Raw genomic sequence first — 18,483 nt, 5'->3', positions numbered from 1 at the left:
ATGTCTGCACACCAGGAGTGAGAATCTTAGGTGCTGTCTGAGATCTCTACCTTTCACAGTTGGTTTTTTAAATCCTTCTGTCTCTAATATTTTGTGTGTATTTGTCCGATTCTGAAAAAAGTATATTAAAATCTTCCAGCATAATTTTTTCTCCCCTAGTTCTGCTTATCTACCTAGGGATTTGGTGGTCACCTTAATATAATTGTAAAAATGGCAAATGACACTAACTTCTTGATGATTTTATTCACTTTTTTCTTAACCTTAGTGGCATCTTTAAGGAAATACCGTCTATTATGACGAAGGCGTATTTATCCAGTTAATTCCTTTAGACTTAACTCCATTTATTTTACGTGTTTTAAAATAATATATAATTTGTATGGAATTCTTTACATGTACTTTTTTACATCGTTTACGTACTTTTGACAAGCGTGTATTTTTTCAAATCAATAAAATCATTGTTAAAAAATACTTGGAAAAATACAGAGTGGTATGTTTCAATGTTAGACCTCAGAAAAGCATTGCTATGGAAAAGGTTATCAAAATACCTTCTATCATTTTAATCCTCCTCCAAGAAGACTCTCCCAAAGTCATACTGAAACAGGAGATGTTATGAAACTAATCCCATATGTATTTTGTTTTAGGAAGAGGAGTACGCTTATATTACATAGGTGGAGAAGTTTTTGCAGAGTGCCTAAGCGATAGTGCAATCTTTGTGCAGAGCCCCAACTGTAATCAGAGATACGGCTGGCACCCGGCAACAGTGTGTAAAATCCCACCAGGTATGGATGCGTCTGTGTCAGCAGACCTGTTGTGTCAGCTCGCTGAGCTTCTCTAGTTGCTAGTAATTTTAGGAATCAGGAGATGATTGGCGTCCTTGCATTTTAAGATCTGTAGCCCCTTTAAAATTATTTTCTTGATCATGATATTCTTTTCACACAGTATTTTTTTTTTTTTTTTTACTTTTTTCAATCGTAGGCTGTAATCTGAAGATCTTCAACAACCAGGAATTTGCTGCTCTTCTGGCTCAGTCTGTCAATCAGGGTTTTGAAGCCGTGTATCAACTAACTAGAATGTGCACCATAAGAATGAGTTTTGTGAAAGGGTGGGGAGCAGAATACCGGTATGAAATACATATTCAGTTCTTCAGTTTCCACAATGTTTGATTCTTTTCTCCCCCATTCTTTGTGTCTTCTGGAGTTCACACGGATCTATTTTCCTTAAGGTTATGGAGTCAGCAGAGCATATGCAAAATCACAAAAGGGAGTTGGAGGTCTCTACGTTCAAAACTACTGCCAGTTCCTATGCTGGCAGTGTAGAAGACAGAATTAGAACCTGTGCAGACATGCGCTGTAACGTAATGCAGGGTGTTAAATACCATAAAAGGGGTATATTTGAAGGCTATGTCAGTACATGGAAGGAGAGGCGCTTTCACTGAGGCTCTGGGAAGGCTTCTTCTGATAGAGATGCCACATGGTCTGGATTCGGAAAGATGCGTAGGATTTCAGTTAGGGGTTGAAGGGTTGGGCCACAGTGATCCTGGCAACAGAATCCAGTTCCGTGTCAACTGGAGTATGGAAGGTAAAGGAGAAGGCGGCTGGACAGACAAGTTGACCAGTTGAATATAAGGTTAAGAGGTAGAACTTTATTCAGTAATAGAAGGGGGTACTTGTTAGGGGCCAGGCACTGTGCTGTGTTTTTTGTTTTTGTTTTTGTTTTTTAATTTTATTTATTTGTTTATTTATTATATGATTTATTGTCAGGTTAGCTAACACCTAGTGTATACGGTGTGCTCTTAGCTTCAGGAGTAGATTCCCGTGATTCATCACTTACTTTATAAAACACCCAGTGCTCATCCCAACAAATGCCCTCCTCGATGCCCATCTCCACACACACCCGTTCCCCGACCCCCGCCACTCCCTTGATCCTCAGTTTGTTCTCTGTATTTAAATGTCTCTTATGGTTTGGCTCCCTCCCTGTTTGGAACTATATATTTATATTTATATTTATATTTATATTTATATTTATATTTATATTTATATTTATATTTATATAAATATTTTTCCCCTTCCCCATGGTCTTGTCCTCTGTTTTAAATAATGCAATATCTCACTCATTTCAGCATGGCTAAGAATTAACTGTTTCTGTTCCCTTTTTTTTTTTTTTTTTTTTTTAATAAGGTTGCAAAAAGTGGTTCAAACGAATGCTTATTTGGAAACAGGCTTAGAAAAGATTTGATGATTTGCCCAGGGATGCACTGTAAGTGGCGGAGACGGGGGACCTGACGAAAGCTCTCCTTGACTTTTAGCCCCCTCTCCGAGGGTAGTAGTAACAGTCACGTAATTGTGTTTTACAAAGGCTAATGTGTCAGTAGGGGATAAGATAGATTAAGTTATTACCAAATTAAACAGTGGATTGAATTCCACATCAGAGAAAGCAAAGACTTCCTCAGCATAGTTAAGGCTAGAATTTTAAGTAAAATACTTAGCCTTTCTGCCGCTCATACTCCTCACTCTCTGAATGCCTGCGTATGAAAATACTCATATAGTGTAGTAATAGTATTCCTGTTTCGTCCAGTAGTTTGGGCCCTTCTTCAGAATGTATTTCATTTCATTTGGACCTGATTCTGTGTCTTGAACAAATTTTGGGAGGTGTGTGCCTCTTGGGATCATGAGACTTGAGGTCGGCTGGTCAAATGCTTTTGTAAGAAATATATAGTGTGTTATATGTTTATATCCTAGAATGAAGACTTGTCATTATTTTGTCCAAGTTCTATTGGTAGAATAACTAATTTTGTGACTTTTCTCTTGTTTTAATCATTTCCCTTTTGACATATGATGCCTTTAAAGAATGCCGAGTTCCTTTTTGCCTTGGACTTAAATTGACCTGAGTTGATATTAAAATTTAAATTTAAATGGTTACTATCTGATACCAGGCTTTTAGGTCACACATTTTTTTCTTCAAAAGATTAGAATATTACAGAACATGGGAGCAGAAATTTAGCAGAATTCAATGTGAACTGTAGAGCTCAGGGAGAATTCCACATATGTCCGTAGGTCTCCTGCTAACCACAGCTTTAATTGGTGGAGAGAGGTACTGCCCTTCATGCATGGCGGACTCTGCCGTTCATTAACTCAGAGAGAATTTAAAATCTGTAATTATGAGAAGCAGTAACACACAGTATGTTTTTATTTGCGTAAAGTCCGATAGATCTACCTTGGGTAATAAAGTAGTTTCCTTTAACATTTCCTTTAACAATAATGTCAAATACTCCTATCTGTGAACTATTGGCAGTTACCAGGAACCTTTTATCCTTATTGACAGTGGAGCTGAGGAGGTAGAGCTAATGGTTACATTTCTAAAACTACCTTTCAGTTTCTTAAAATGCCAGCATGTTTGCCAACATTAAAAAAAAAAAAAAAAATCAGGAATTATCGTGAACAGGAAATACAGATGTGCAAAGAATTGATACTTAATTGAGAAATATACCTGAGTTCAGTGGATTGATACTGAAGTGAGTAAATAGGGGGATAAAGAAGTTCTCGGGTGCATTTCTGTGCCCACATACGTATAGTGACAACCTTCTTAAACCTACTTACTTCCCATTCAGTGACCCGGATTAAGAATTATTCCCTAAGGTTAAACTAATCTAGTAATGAATGATCTGATTCAAAACAAACTGAGAAATACCTAGAAGTCCACAAATGACGGGATCAAAATTAAAAGGGATCCTGGCAAAATCCTGCAGAATGCCTGATCTGAGGGAGAGATAGAAGGCAGGGGAAACTTTATGTGAAGAACAACAGAGAACAGAGGGGAAAATGAAGAAGGGTCAGTCTTGCCTCTGCCTCATGGATAACGTGAGTGAACTTGTGAAATGTGCCAGTGCAGTTTTAGGCTGCATCGACCAAAATGTAGTATCTAAGTCAAAATAAGACACTGAGTCTGTGCAGATCAGATTTGAGACTGTTGTATTGTGTTCCGTGTGTCATGTTTTAGGAATGATCACATATCAGCATGTCTTAGTGTACGTCTCAGACCCTGAGACAAGGATTCAAATGCAAGGAGTTTATTCAGGAAATGGAGGAAACACTGGTAAGGAAGGAGGAAGTAGGGAAGTGAGGTAGGGGAGGGAAGGCGGCCAATACCATTATTAAGCCATCTACTATATTGGGTGGGTCATTAGAGCTTTTTCCGCCAGGGAAACTTGGGAAATAGTAACGAACGTACAGAATTATCTGACCCAGAAGGAAAGGAAACTGGACATTTAAATGCCAACCCCCCTGTCATTGGTTGAGGGCTGCTCCAGGGAGGTTAGTTTCCTAGCACTTGCGGTCTGATACACGTGTGGCCAGAGCAGAGAAGTTCTCAGGCACCGAAATTCAGATACATGCAATTGGAAGTTGGCTAGAGAACACTGAAAAATCCCAAGGTGCTAGTGGGGCACTGACACCATCTGCTACAGAAAACCACATCCTTTGAAATACAGTTTTAAATTCATTGAGCATGTGTCGCTTGGAGATGAAGAGTTGATAATGGCCTTTTCCCATGTTTGAAGGGCTGTCATGCTAAGAAGCAAGCAGACTCACCAACTTACTGTATATAATAAATAAGAACTAAAATCAGTATGTGCAAGTGACAGAGTGTCATTGAACAATTTGTTATTCCCAGAGTCTCCCATTATGTCGAGGTACTAGAGGTGTTTCTTATTAAAAGCCTACATGATGTTTCTAACAGGGATGTTTTTCTTTGGCTTTGTCAGGGAAAAGCTGAACTCCAACTCTTAACATTCTATGATAAGCTTAGGTCAGAATTCTGTTTTGTTCTGGTATACTTGAAATTTGAGCCCTGTTCCATTTAGACTTTCTTTGGTATTTGAATATCCTCTGTTCTATGGTTGAATAGTAAGTAAGGTATATTCTGGTTTGCTTGGGGGCAGTCTGGTTGGAGTCTCTTGTCCTAGCATGATTATTAATAGTGACTACATTCACTCTTTTTTTTTTTAATATTTATTTATTTTGTAGAGTTAGAGAGAGAGAGAGAGAGAGAGAGTGAGAGCGCGTGCGCACAAGCGGGGGAGGGGCAGAGAGAGAGAGAGAGGGAAACAGAATCTGAAGCAGGCTCCAGGCTCTGAGCTGTCAGCGCAGAGCCCGACGCGGGGCTCGAACCCACTGTGAGATCATGACCTGAGTGGAAGTTGGATGCTTGACCAACTGAGCCACCCAAGCACCCCTGATTTCCTCTTAAAGGTGTCTCATTTTGGATGGTAAATAGTCAGGTCACCCTCCTAATTTTAATCTGAAGAGAAAAAGATGTTTTTGTTCATCTCTTTAAAAGCAAAAATAAATAAAATAAAAAGTCATTAGAAGTATTTTGTTAGACTTTGAGGATTAAATCGTTTTCAAAGTAATCGCTATCCAGGCTGAATGCTTGTTCAAAAGGATGTAGGTTTTAGTATATACAGCCTTTTAATTTATCTGAATTCTTAATGCATGTAGCTAACTAAACATAGCCATGTTCTTTTCATTTCATAATTATTTTCTTGTATTCTCTTAAATAGAAGGCAGACGGTAACAAGCACTCCTTGCTGGATCGAACTTCATCTGAATGGGCCTCTGCAGTGGTTGGACAAAGTGTTAACTCAGATGGGATCCCCTTCAGTGCGTTGTTCAAGCATGTCCTAAAGCCTCGGCACCAGTCAAGCGCCATCAAAAGACTTAACGTAACAACTCTTCTGTCATAGTATTTGTGTGTGGTCCCCACGGACTGTTTACTGTCCAAAAATTCCAGAGAGAAAACAGCACTTGAGGCCTCGTCAATTAAAGCACCTTGTGGAATCGGTTTCCTATATTCGAATATTAGATGGGAAAATTAGTGTCTAGAAATACCCTCCCATAAAGGAGAAAGAGAAGATTTTAAAGACTTGACTGATGTCTTGTTGGGCCTAAAACTGAGTGTCCCAAAGGTTTATTAATAACAGTAGTAGTTATGTGTACAGGTAATGTATCATGATCCAGTATCACAGTATTGTGCTGTTTATATACATTTTTAGTTTGCAGAAATTAGGTGTGTGTGTGCTGCTTCTTGATTTAGGCAAGCCTTTATAAAGTTACAGTACCTAATCTGTTATTCCCACTTCTCCGTTATTTTTGTGTGTCTTTTTTAATATATAATATATATCAAGATTTTCAAATTATCATTTAGAAGCAGATTTCCCTTGTAGAAAAACTAATTTTTCTGCCTTTTACCAAAAATAAACTCTTGGGGGAAGAAAAGTGGATTAACTTTTGAAATCCTTGACCTTAATGTGTTCAGTGGGTCTTAAACAGTCATTCTTTTTGTGTTACTTACTGCTAAATCTCACTGTAACGAAACTTTGCAGAAAATCTTCCCAGACCTCTTCTCCATCCCCGCTTTTGCCCTGATACCAAAACTGTGTAGCATGACATCCATCACTGAAATGGTGGCACTGATACTGCCAGCACCAGTTAATTCTGGGGCACAGTGCGAATTCATATGGAATAAACCCCTCCGTCTCGCAGCGAATTTCAACGGATAGTAATTGACTTGCGTAACCAAGCAGTCTGGTGATTTATCCTTGCACCTCATAAAAACGCAAATGGCAGTATAATTGTTTTCAGGGATATGCTACAGTTATTTCACTATATTTATCCTTTTTTTTTTTTTTTTTTTTTTAAAGCCAGTCTCTAGATACAAACACTCTTTTTTAAAAGCTATTTTAAAATACTTCAATAGCAGACCTAGGGCTCTTTGAGTTTCGTGTGATTTAGTTACCAGGTTGTATTATGAAATGGACCTTTTTGTAAATGTAATTGCTTCTGCACAATACCCACAAAAGTGATGCTGAGGTATGATCAGCAGATAAGGGCCATTTGTTTTTAAAGTATGTTGTATTAAATTTATAAAGTGTTATTTTACCTAATTGTGAATTGAGAATTTTAAAAATTGGGGGAGAAGCAGTTTAGCAAGCTTTTTTAGCTTATAATTACCTACAGTCGGAGGTGTTCTTAACTAATCCTGAAAATGTGGTTGACTATTATACCCGCTGACGTTTTATGCTCTGCCATGAGAGGAGGTTCCAGACGCTCTGTTTGTAGTCCATGCAGCAGCAGATAATCCTTACGTCTAATGTTAAGTCTGCAGTTTAAACAGTTCTTGTTTGCGTCTCTTTAGAAGTGGGAAACAGCCACTCCTGACCCCCTTCTAGTAAATTTTCATATTTTTGAAGATAGACACCTTTGGTACTTGTTCTTTGAAACCATATTTAGCTGTCTCTGTAGGTATCCTTTTCAGGACTCTCAGTATTTGATTGTTTTCTATTAGATATTCCCCCATTTTCCTGTATTTGTGTGTACACGTATGTGTTCATGTAAACCTGGTATGGTAATTTTTTATTCTTTCAACGAATACTTACTGTTCACCTGTTACATGTGCCAGGAACTCTCTTTGCCTTGGGTAAAGGTGAACAAGACAAATCTGGTCCCTGCCTTGGCTGAGACATCAGTTACTGTGACCCTTAATGAGCTTATTTGTCTATGAAGGAGATAAACAGGGTACTGTGGTAGAGCATGGCAGGGAAGGCTTCTCTAAGGAAGTGATGCTCGAGCTGACATTTGATGTGAGAAGGGAGTAAGCCATGGTGGGGAGCCAGGGAGATCGGCCTTCCTGGCCAAGAGAACGACGTCAAATGCAAAGGCTCATTTTGAAGGAAACTCACTATTAAATATTAATGCTTATGTAGAAGTCTCTGCACAGATCCAAACTCGAGGATCAGAAGGGTTCTATAATTTGTAAGAGTTGAGGGTGGCCTTACTTTGTGATAGATGGCTTCGTGTGTTCAGGTATGACCACTGTCAGGCTGGCTGGAGATAACCCAGACCAGCCTCTGCCCCTTTGGAAGAGTTGAGCTTACTTGAGAACTTGGGGTGATGTTGGGGAGCAGTTCCAGGGACAGAGAACAACCTTGAAAGTGGTAGAAGGTCCTGGTAATCAGCTACTCGTGCCAGCTCTAGCGTCTCAGGAGTGATGACATCTCTGCAACCGTGTTGGGATTCTTCTCTGCAACATTAAACTGAGACTCAGCTCTTTGGAAATACCTGTAGTACTGGGACCTTGCACCTGTCGGGCAGTTGACTCTGTTGGCGTTCGATGACTTTACGTGCTTTTTAAGGAGATGCTGTGTTTACATTCTGTTTTGTCTGCTGCGGCCTAATTTTTGTTGGTTCCCTGCCCCCCCTCCCCTCATTGGGGTTGTTTTCATTCTTCTGAGTGATAAGTTCTCCTGTCTGTTGAATTTTGTCTTTATTTAAGTTAGCAACATTATTTAGAATTCCCCCTCCACAGCGCCGGTAATTTTCTCTGTTTCACATGAGAACTGAGTGAACATATTTTCTGTCACATTTCTAAGATGGATGGTGGTTTGCACAGCAGAGTCCATAGAGAGACGTTGTAGGGAATCAGAGGCTGGTGACGTTCCCACTGACTTTGGTTTAACCAGTGGCAGCTTCGTTTTTATCCTATAATGGAGTTCTATTATAGATTTCTTTTTAAAAAAGAGTTTTACTGCTTTAAAAAAAAAGTTGAAAAGTCTGTGTAAGCACTGTTTAGGATTAGAACACATGACTGGACTTCGGCCCACTTTTTTGGAACAACCCTACCTGTGTTCTTTTCTCCTACTTCAGGGAACCTTCCTGATTTGGTTTGAGCTACGCCAGTTACACTAATTATACAGTATGCTATCCATTAATTCCGTAAACATTTACTGATGTCTGCTCTTTATCCAGCCACGGTGGAAGGTGCTCAGTAGTGAAAAGATGACTGGGATTTAGTCCTGGCCCTCAAGCTGTGGAGTTATTACTCCTTCTCTCAGGACCTGCCACTTTGCCAGAAGGAAAACTGCCTAATTTTTCTCAAAAGCTAAATATTCGTATTCTGTACTCTTAATTCTGTATCCCAAGTATATAATTGCAAATTGTTTAATACCTAGTTTGTTTGTTTAACTTTAAACCATATCCAACTTTGCTTGATTCTTCTGCCTTTAAATGTGTCCGATTTTCTCCTTTGTTAAAATTACTTTAATTTCAGTTTATTTGTGCCTTTTAGGTCAGTTTTAATGAAGACTAAGACACTGAAGGTGAAGAACAATCAGTCTGGTCTCTTGCTAATTGAAATCAAGGAAAGGATTATATATACCCAGTTGGTTTCTCTACCTCTTCCAAAAGATGTCCAAATATACCTTTAAGATCTGTCTCCCCCCCCCCCCGCCCCCCGCAAAAATGCTTTTGAGCATTTATTCAGTAATCAGCACCCTCCCCAGTCTGGTTGATGGTGAGTTATAAAGTAACGCAAGAGAATGTTCACTTTGCTTAAAATTTGCCTTTATGTCCACTTGCTTTCATGGCTATACATGATAATTTCACAGACTGCCCCCTTCCACACCATCTCCTCTGTCTCTGTAGATAACTAGGTAGTCTGTGGACGTAAGCAACATGTGATCTTTTCTCTTACTCTGATCCAACTCACCAGTGTTTAGACGTGACAAATTTTTGCCCAGTTTCTTTCCTTCATGAGCTTTACTCTGCTAAATTCTTGATAATTCATCAACTGAATTGTATCCTTCCTCCCTTTCTCATGACAGAACGTATCCCTAGTGGTCTTGCTGGCTGCCCTCTTGCCAACCATGTTTTATCTGCAGACATCAGAATGTTTCTCTCCATTGACCTTTACTAAAGACCAAAAACGATGGTGCTTTTCATACCCAGGGTCCTAATTCACCATGAAGGTTGATGTTGTTCCAGTTGGTCAATCACTTAAATCTTAACAGATGGCTGAGAAATTCTCTCCAGTTAAATGTCTTTGTGACTAGTAAATAGCATGAATTACAGATTCTATTTTAAATTATGTTTAGGATTAGGAGCTTTTCCAGCAGTTGCAGCCAATGATTTTCCTCTAACACCAGCCCATTTCCACCTTGGAGCGTATTGGGTTGTTGTTAGTACGATCAAGAGTAATGACGATAGTGAGTGGTCTCTAGAGGTGGTCAGAATCCTACTGTTGAGTTCCTTTTATGTCTTTTCAAGCTTTCATGAATATTTTATGTGTTCAGACTACCTTTTATGTGTGGGGATTGAGGGACAAATCATCTCTTGGAGTGGAATTCCTGTGTTTGGAGCCTCAACCAGGAAACGTCAGCTATACTAGATATAGACAGCCTCATGATAGCCTTTATGGTAAGAACTTGTCTAATTTCTTGAATAATTTCTTGTAATTTTTTGAATAGGAACGGTTTTATCTTGGATATTATAGCTAACTTTATATATAGCATAACTGCCTTAAATCTTTTTAGTAGGAAATAAATTCTATTGTGTGTGTGTGTGTGGATTTATAGATACATACACACTCCTAGGAAAACCTTAACAGTAGGGGTCATTTATCTGCTTACATTTTAGCATCACGGAGTAATTCTGTTGTTTAAATCTCAGATCTCACTGAGAGTTCCTTAATTTGCTTGCAGACATTTTCTTTTCAGACCTTCGGAGTAATTTATTCTGCCAGAGTCCTGATTGGCGGTTTGGTTAGTATGCCATTTTTAGGCAGCTTGATAATGAAGAATCATAACTGGAATTCTTTAACATCAAGTAAAACTACGATAGACACCCATTGATTAAATTATTATACGTCAAGTGGTCTCTGGAAGGTACTAGAGTAGGGTTAACTTTTTTTTTTTAAGTGTCAGATTGCCATCCTCTGTTTTCGTCTTAGCTTAAGATTGCTGAGCTGCTTAAGATACCTGGGAGGTAGCACTACCAAGTTAAGTTCTCCTGTAGTTAAGGGCAGCCTGAAGGTGGTTCAGACCTGACTTTCTTAGCTGTGCTCAACAGAAATGGATTTTCCAAAGTTCTTTGGGTCATCTCTGATTCACAGACTCCTGACCAGAGTGTGTTAGCCTAAGTTAACTTCAGTGTCCATTGGTTTGCTGCCATGAGATCTGTAATAGACCACACATTTCAAGCACTGGTGGAGACAGAAGGGCCCTTGGAAGAATAATGCTGCTGTTGATGGGAGTGAGAAGGATTCGTTAGCACCACACAAAGGACGTATAGATTTTTCTCCAAAAAAAATCCTGCAAAATCATCTTCTCCTACCCTTCAAAAAAAAAAAAAAAAAAAGAAAGAAAGAAAGCTCTTTGTTTCTCCAGAATGTTCAGTGAGAAGTTAAGGATTTACTTCCTATTTCTAATTAAAGATGATCATTTATTGAACCATGAAATCCATAATATACTGATATAAGAACAAAAGTGAAGTCTTAGACCTCGAAAAATACTTCATTATGTATTTTGCGTTTCACACTCCACTTTTCTTCTTTCTCTCTGTGGCTTTAAAGCTTTTGGCTATTTTACACTGTTAGTCACTAGATAACTTGCCATATTTCTGGTTCTATATTAAGTTCTACCCTTTACAATGCCGTAGCAGAAAGTTGATTCTCAGCATCTGTCTGTAGGGATAGAAGTCTTACTAAAAGTCTCTTCCAAAGAGATTTTCATTTTCCTTTTTTCAGTAAGTCCCTTAAGAAATATGTCGGTCTCGTTATTCACGTTCTTGGATTGTTCAAACAAAAGAGTACATTGGTGAGAATAGGGTGCTTTTCTGGTGAATGTATGTACCTGCTTTAAGAATGTATTCATTTGTTGGTTTGTGTAACTACCATACACACAGATTAATTTAAATTGGGGGAAATCATCACATGTAGCAAGTAGGTAATCTGCATAGATTTAATTTTAAAAATCCTGTTTCTTGGCAAGACGCAGAACCCAAATTGGTCACTTTTTAGACCAACTTTACCTCAGGCTTCATTGTCGCTTTTCTGACCCTGACATTTAAGGCATAAATATTTATATCTTTTTATTAGCGATAGTGAAGCTGTGACACGAACCATTTTTACACAAGAGGGCAAAACAAGAAAAACTAGAGATTACGCCGAAAGCAGATGTGCAGTTGTTGAACTAGATCACAGCGTTGTAGGCAAAATAAAAATGTTCATATCTGAGAATACTCTTTGCCATCACTTCCCAAGGCCAGACCTTCTGGCAGAACGCTGTAAAAAGTAACAATTCCGGGCCTTTGTAATCTGAGGGGAGTATCTCCAGTTGGCAGTCTTTCCAATATATGAAGCAAGAATGTGGGAAATAGTTGGCAAAGAGTGTTTTCACCTAAAAAAAGAAAATGAAAAGACATATAAAACTGAATTATTCATTTAGCTCTGAAAATCTCAGAAAGATTCAGTGAAATACTATATAACTGGACCAAACGAGAAGAAGCTTTAGAGGATTTGTCTGAAAACAGGTTTCAAGAATGAACTTTTATACACTGACCACTAATTTGCTTAGGTACCACCAACTGTTCTTATAATGGACACCATTAAATAAAGAATTCATGGACTTCTAGGAGCTTGCCATAAGCAATGCCCTAAAAGTGTTTTTTGAGCTGATGTCCTCATAGGTAGCTTTACGATCTTGAAAATTCTTACCTTCTACCTAGGGATACGAGGGGAAGAGTGAGCGGTGTTCTCAGTGTGACCGACGGCCCTGGGACACTTGGGACTGAGGTGTTCCCTGCATACAGGACTTTCAGTTCCAAACCTGGGAAAGTCCTGGGTGCGCCGGGAAGAACTGTCACCCTAGGTGTTCTTACGACTAGCCCTCACTCCCTAAAACATTGTGATGGTTACAGTTAAGTTCAGCTGCCTTAGGGCTTGTCAACATTGCTGATACTTGGATGTGTGTCCTCCAGTCACTTACTACTGTGGACGGAACGTGAGATTCATAACAAATAACAGCAAATGGCACCAACGAGGTGGTGAGACTTCACACTTAGTAATCCAGGGAAGGTAACCAGGGGGCTAATGAAACAGAAGAGGCAACTAGCTAGCTAAGTTCTTCAGAACCTGTGTGTATATGGAAGTACAAATCATGTCTTTATGGGGTTAAAGCTAATCTGAGATTTACATGTTTCACAGTAAGAGAAAACTGAGTGGTATTGTGGATTTCTCCTCGCTTGAGAGAAAATACGGCCTTGGATGCTCTAGCCTCTGCTACGTTCTGCAGACTGTCCTGCTCAAGAGGCCAGAATGTAGTGTTGATTCTCAGTGACTGTTGTATTGAGATTACTAAATGCATCGGCCAATGGCAGGGGAAGAAAGTGGGTGTCCGGATCCAGACTGAGCGCTGCCCTCAGTTTTGGTAGCCCCCTACCCCTCAGGTGTTTACCAGCTAGAGCGCCAAGCACGGGAGGTGAGATTTTTCTAATACAGCATTAATTTTGTAATGCAACATATGAGGGATGCAGTCTGTCGTCGTTTCCCTGTGGTAGTCCTCGGAGCCTGCGTCCTCTGTGCACTGTGATGTAGATGGTAGGTGTGTTCTTTGTAAGCTTTAATCCTATGGTTGTCAAAAGTATGATGTGGTTCCATTTTTTTCTTTTTTAAACGATGAGCTGAGGCTTTATTGCAGCTGGTTTTCAAGTTAAAATTGTGAAATACTGATTTCCTTCCCCTCGCCCACACCAAATATTTTAGTCTATTTAAAGTACAAAAAAAAAAAAAAATAGTTCTACTTAAGAAAACATTGCTTAAATGTCCTGTGATTTCTGGTCAATTTTTATATATATTTGTGTGTGTCTGTATGTGCTCTCACTTTTTACCTTGTTTGCTCTCTACCTGTGTTAACAGTACTTTCACCATTGAAAGGTGAACATTTTTCCTAGCATTAAAGAAAAAAAGCCATTTGAGTTGTTTACCATGTTATTATGGGACTGATTCTTAATTGTTTTAATTGATTTTAACTTAAACTGATCTTTCTTAGAGGGGATTATATTTTGCTGTCCATGCCCTAAATTATATGGAAACAAAAAAAAAATTGTGTGTGTTTCACATAATGGCAGTATGATACGAAGAGTTCATCTTTTTCTTTAAGTTTTGTATAAAAAGTTTATTCTACTCCCCTGGCAGACAGATACACACTGCTTGATATTACACCCCACAGCACACCCATAACACATACCCCCCCAGTGCCGGTAAGTTACACGGTTTAGTTTCTTTCAGAGCCTGCTTGTGCCAAATTAATGATCTCCAATACGTATCAACTGCTGTAAACAAAACAGACTAGAAGGGGAAATTCACATTTACTCTCAAAATGTACTCCTAGCAAAAACAACAACAACAACAAAAACCTTTTAAGCAAGATTCCATTGAAAAAAGAGTAAGCCACAGCTTACTCATAATTATAGTGCCACAAAATAATTGAAAACGCTAAAAACTTTTTAGATGAGCCAATTCCTCTGTGCCTTGCAAGAGCTCAGCTCCTAGGATGAATCAATACTTCTGGTTAGCAGACTGCTCTCTTCAAATCATTTAAGACAGACGCGCTTTAGGATGTAACAAAAGGGACTTCACAAGCAGAAGTACGTGCTACTCTGCTTGGCATTGAACAGTCTAGGAACTAGCATGGTTGCATCAACAATCTTGAATTGGTAGAAACCTATTTAAACGAATCCTACTTAAATTGCTACTCCATGGAACTTTATAAACCATGTGAAAGGAATCTTCCAGCATTAACTACATCACTGCACTAGACGGCAGGAGAAGATCGTTTTCCATTGTCACCTCACCCTGGGAACGTTCCTGGCTCATTAACCTGTTAGTGACACTGGTTGTCTGCACTGGGAGATTTCCATAATTACCCTAGTCTCCATAATTGCACATGCTCACCAAAGGGCTGAAGAGTAGGGGAGGAGTATGTTGTATGTTTGGGCTTTATCCCCATTTGGCAAATCCTTTCCCCTCCCCCCCGCCCTTGCTTCAAAATAGATTGAAAGCCCCTTAGTTTGGGAAGCAGATCTTTTACTATCAAAATGATGTATTCCAGTGCTGTCATTTTAAGCACCTGATACATCCGAGGGTGAAGACCGTGTTCATCTGCTACTCAAGAACATACTTGTCCTGTGCAGTTGTCCAGCTTCCTTTCCTCCTCTTCATCACCATATAAAGATGAGCCCGACCTGAAAATGAATAGTTCACCAATGTAGGAATCCCAAAGAACAAAGGCATATATAAAAGCTACTTTCTGCTATGATAAATAGGTATGGGAACGTGTAGAATCGGCTTAGCTGATGGTTATTTTGTGTAAAAGCGAATGTCATGTTGGTTTACACATAGGAAGACGACATTTCCAAAATCAACCACATTACTAGAAGGCAAGAACATTGAATCCGACTTAATGGGTAACAAGTTCAGTGATAACCAACAACAGACTAAGCCTGCCTTTAGGAAGCTGCAAACAAACCATGTGTTTCTGTGCTCCAGTGCAAGCTACGTGACCTTACGGTTGGTTATGGGATAAATGGAGTTTGAGATAGGGATTGGCCACCGCTTCTGTGTTCTGTCTTCGATAGTTTTGTTGGCTGCCTCTGCACCTACCTTAATGCTATCCAGTAATAAGATTGCTTAAAAAGTTTCGAAAGTAATTTAGGAAAGATGATCCCGGAGGAGGAAGAAGGTGCTTCTGAATGATGTGCGATAAGAGAATGGACAAAATACCGTCTAAACACAATATTCAAGGATGCGCTGAATGTGGACGGATGGAGAGGACTTGAGAAGCTGTTCGAAATGAGGTCTTGGAGCCAAACTCTTGTGACTTTGTGCACGAAAGCGGGATGTCGCAAAGGATAGGAGAATACCCAACATAACCCTGGCCAAGTATGGGCTGCTTGTTTGGGCATGGGGAGTTGAAACACGTTGTGTGTGTGTGTGTGTGTGTGTGTGTGTGTTAACCGAAACAACTTTTTGCTCAACGTACAGCTGGAGATTATTAATCTAGAGAACCCTCTGGGATTTTATGCAGAATGTTGTGTGTATGTAGGTTTTTCTGACAAAAAGTAGCAATCATCAGAGAGGCCTTAACCACTGCCCAACAGGAATTCTCCATTGAGATCCCCTGTCTTGAACTTAAGCTAGAGTTTAGTCTGATTTTAAGTCTTGTTCAAGTTTTATTCATGAGCTACCTTATCTCTAGACTATATTTGATCACGCTTTCAAATATACATGCCATGTAAATAAGATTTTAATGCTAATGATGACCTTACTTCTAAATGATTGCAGTTTTTAAGTATGTTTGGGCTGCGGTGGCTAAAAACAAAGATTTAAACAAACCTAGCTTAACATGTGGAATAAAAGTATTCTAGGTTGCCTTTTTATATTGAGAATACTTTCATATTGAAAAAACAGATGAGGTGTCTTCGTTTTACCCAAGAACCACAAACTACATCGTTCCAACTTTTAAATCAAAATCTTGAATAATAGCATGTGGTAGCACCACATTTTGAAAACGTACTTAGTTGATCACAAACACATTTTCTAAGGAATTGAGTTTTATAGAGATAATTGAATGCTTTCATCTGTAACGGAATTAGCGGCCTGCAAACCACTGTGGTTTCTTCCTATGCTCTGAAGTTGTCAAAGGGGACTTTTCCACTGCAAGATTCTTGTATAAAGGAAGTACGCAGCAGAGGAAATTCAGTTTTTAAACTCAAATGACAACCACTGACAAAATGTTACACTCTAAAAGCTTAACTACTTTTAAACTAAAGCATCTCTTACCATTTCAGTATCCAGGTGCTTAAATTTTACATACATATGAAATCAAATATGTTAATAAAGTCAAGCTAGATTTGGCAAACTAAATTTGGAGTTTCTAGCAACGTCTGTACAATTTCCCTCGTGGTGCAGTCCTCATCTGCCAATGTCAGCTTCTTTCTCCTTTGTGTCCCGTCCCCCCCCCCCCTTTCCCGTTCTGCCCCTAAAACCTCCTGTACATAAGCCCCCAGAAAACTGCCTTATCTTACAATATGTAATGGATTTGTTTGTATGTTTTGTAAGGCCTGAAATCACAAACAGGGGTGATGTCCTAGGATCTGGCCTGTTACTACATTCTTTAAGAGACTGCCTTTGAAAATTGGTGCATTTGTTATGTTTCCGCTATTCCCTAATTTATATTTACGCAGGGTATTTTTCCCTAATTAGTATTCCCACCAAGCAACAGCTGATCTTCATATATACAATTTACGTATTTAGTGATTGGCTGAAGAAGAGGGAGGTTGAACGTAAAATCCTTTAAGATAAAACTGGGAAATAGGGGATCTATATGATTTAGTCTCAGGTCGTCTGGGTGTTTCTCAGCTGGGAATAGCATTATCCTAAGGGCCATTGAGGCAACAAGAATGCTGAGTAAGGGTGAAATGCTGTCATGGTCAAATACTTCAGTTATCTTGGATGATGGAATAAAAACTCACTTGTGTTCTTTAAACAAACTTTTTCTGTCTTTGATGACTTTGGACAGAGTACCATTCTGCTAGTTTGAAGCCTTGGTGATCATTTCTGATGTAATGGGAAATGGCACTAGGTCTTGGGTTTGGGCCCTGACTCTGCCAATTAATGGTGACATTAGATAAATCATGTCATCAGACTGCCTCGCGTTTCTCGTTTCCTCAGATTCCCTGAAGTGAGGAAGTGACTTTTCAGAGTGCCTATGGGGATTAGCCCAAAGTGGGTGCTCGGTGATAGATGACTGAATCTTCATGGTGTGCAGGAGAGGGGAGGGTAACTGTGAGGTCTCTACTCCTGGATCCTTCTTCTCTCGGAAAAGTTGGGAGACATGTCACACTCCGAGGTGTCAAGCGAGGCAATTCTCTCTTGCCACCCAAGTGATGCGTAACAACCCCAAAAGTCCAGTGACGTGCAGCAGTAAACATTTATTTAGTTTAGGAGTTTGATCAGTGATTCGGGGCTGGGCATCTGGGCACTTCTTCTGGTCTTGCCTGGCTCATCTCAAGGCAAGTCGGCCCTGCCTGGGGCAACTCAGCCCTTCTATGTTCCTGTCCTCCATCAGCTGGCCCAGGCATGTTTGTGTGGAGGTGGCCGAGGGCAGCACCAGCACCCAAGGCCACAAAGCCCCTTTCAGGTCTGCCTCCTTTATGCTGACCAGCATTCCCCAGAAGCAAGCCACAGGGCTAAGCTCAGAGCAGAAAGTCACCATGGAGTGAAATGGCAAGGGGTTGGGGGGGGGGGGGGGACAAGGAAGGATGAAGAACTGGGGCCCTAAATGCACACTCCACCACACCCATGCTTCGTGTTGTCGGATGGGTCTGTTTGTTTGCCAGTGAGGACTGGAACACGTGGAGAAGCTGAAGAGATCCCAAGCCGGGGTCTGTTTGGTTCAAGTGTGTTTTCATTCCCAGAGCATGCAGTAGACGCCTGTTCTCACGTACACCATGAAGGGGAGTTAAAACCAAAGGAATGTGTTCTCTGTCCGCTCTTGTAGGTTCATCGTCGCCGCTGCTCCCGCCGTTATCACATGACTGGAATTCACACCCGCTCAACTCTGAGCCTTGCTTGTGCAGAGCTAGAAGAATCCAC

General features: G+C 39.9%; 1 protein-coding gene across 6 annotated transcripts in view; it reads left to right on the top strand.

The window, feature by feature from the left end:
• The window catches only part of SMAD2 (SMAD family member 2), an 83,220-nt gene extending 69,423 nt beyond the window's left edge, over positions 1-13,797 (top strand). For all 6 annotated transcript variants that reach the window (XM_042962617.1, XM_042962613.1, XM_042962615.1 and 3 more), the window contains 3 exons: positions 642-779; positions 976-1,120; positions 5,558-13,797. In XM_042962617.1, coding sequence (XP_042818551.1) covers positions 642-779; positions 976-1,120; positions 5,558-5,681 — 407 coding nt within the window. In that variant the 3' untranslated portion in view covers positions 5,682-13,797. The remainder of the gene's footprint in view (positions 1-641; positions 780-975; positions 1,121-5,557) is intronic.
• The last annotated feature ends 4,686 nt before the right edge of the window (positions 13,798-18,483 follow it).

Source organism: Panthera tigris, chromosome D3 (genome assembly GCF_018350195.1).
Source record: "Panthera tigris isolate Pti1 chromosome D3, P.tigris_Pti1_mat1.1, whole genome shotgun sequence".
Classification (NCBI taxonomy): domain Eukaryota; kingdom Metazoa; phylum Chordata; class Mammalia; order Carnivora; family Felidae; genus Panthera; species Panthera tigris.
This window is presented reverse-complemented; position numbering and strand designations above follow the sequence as displayed.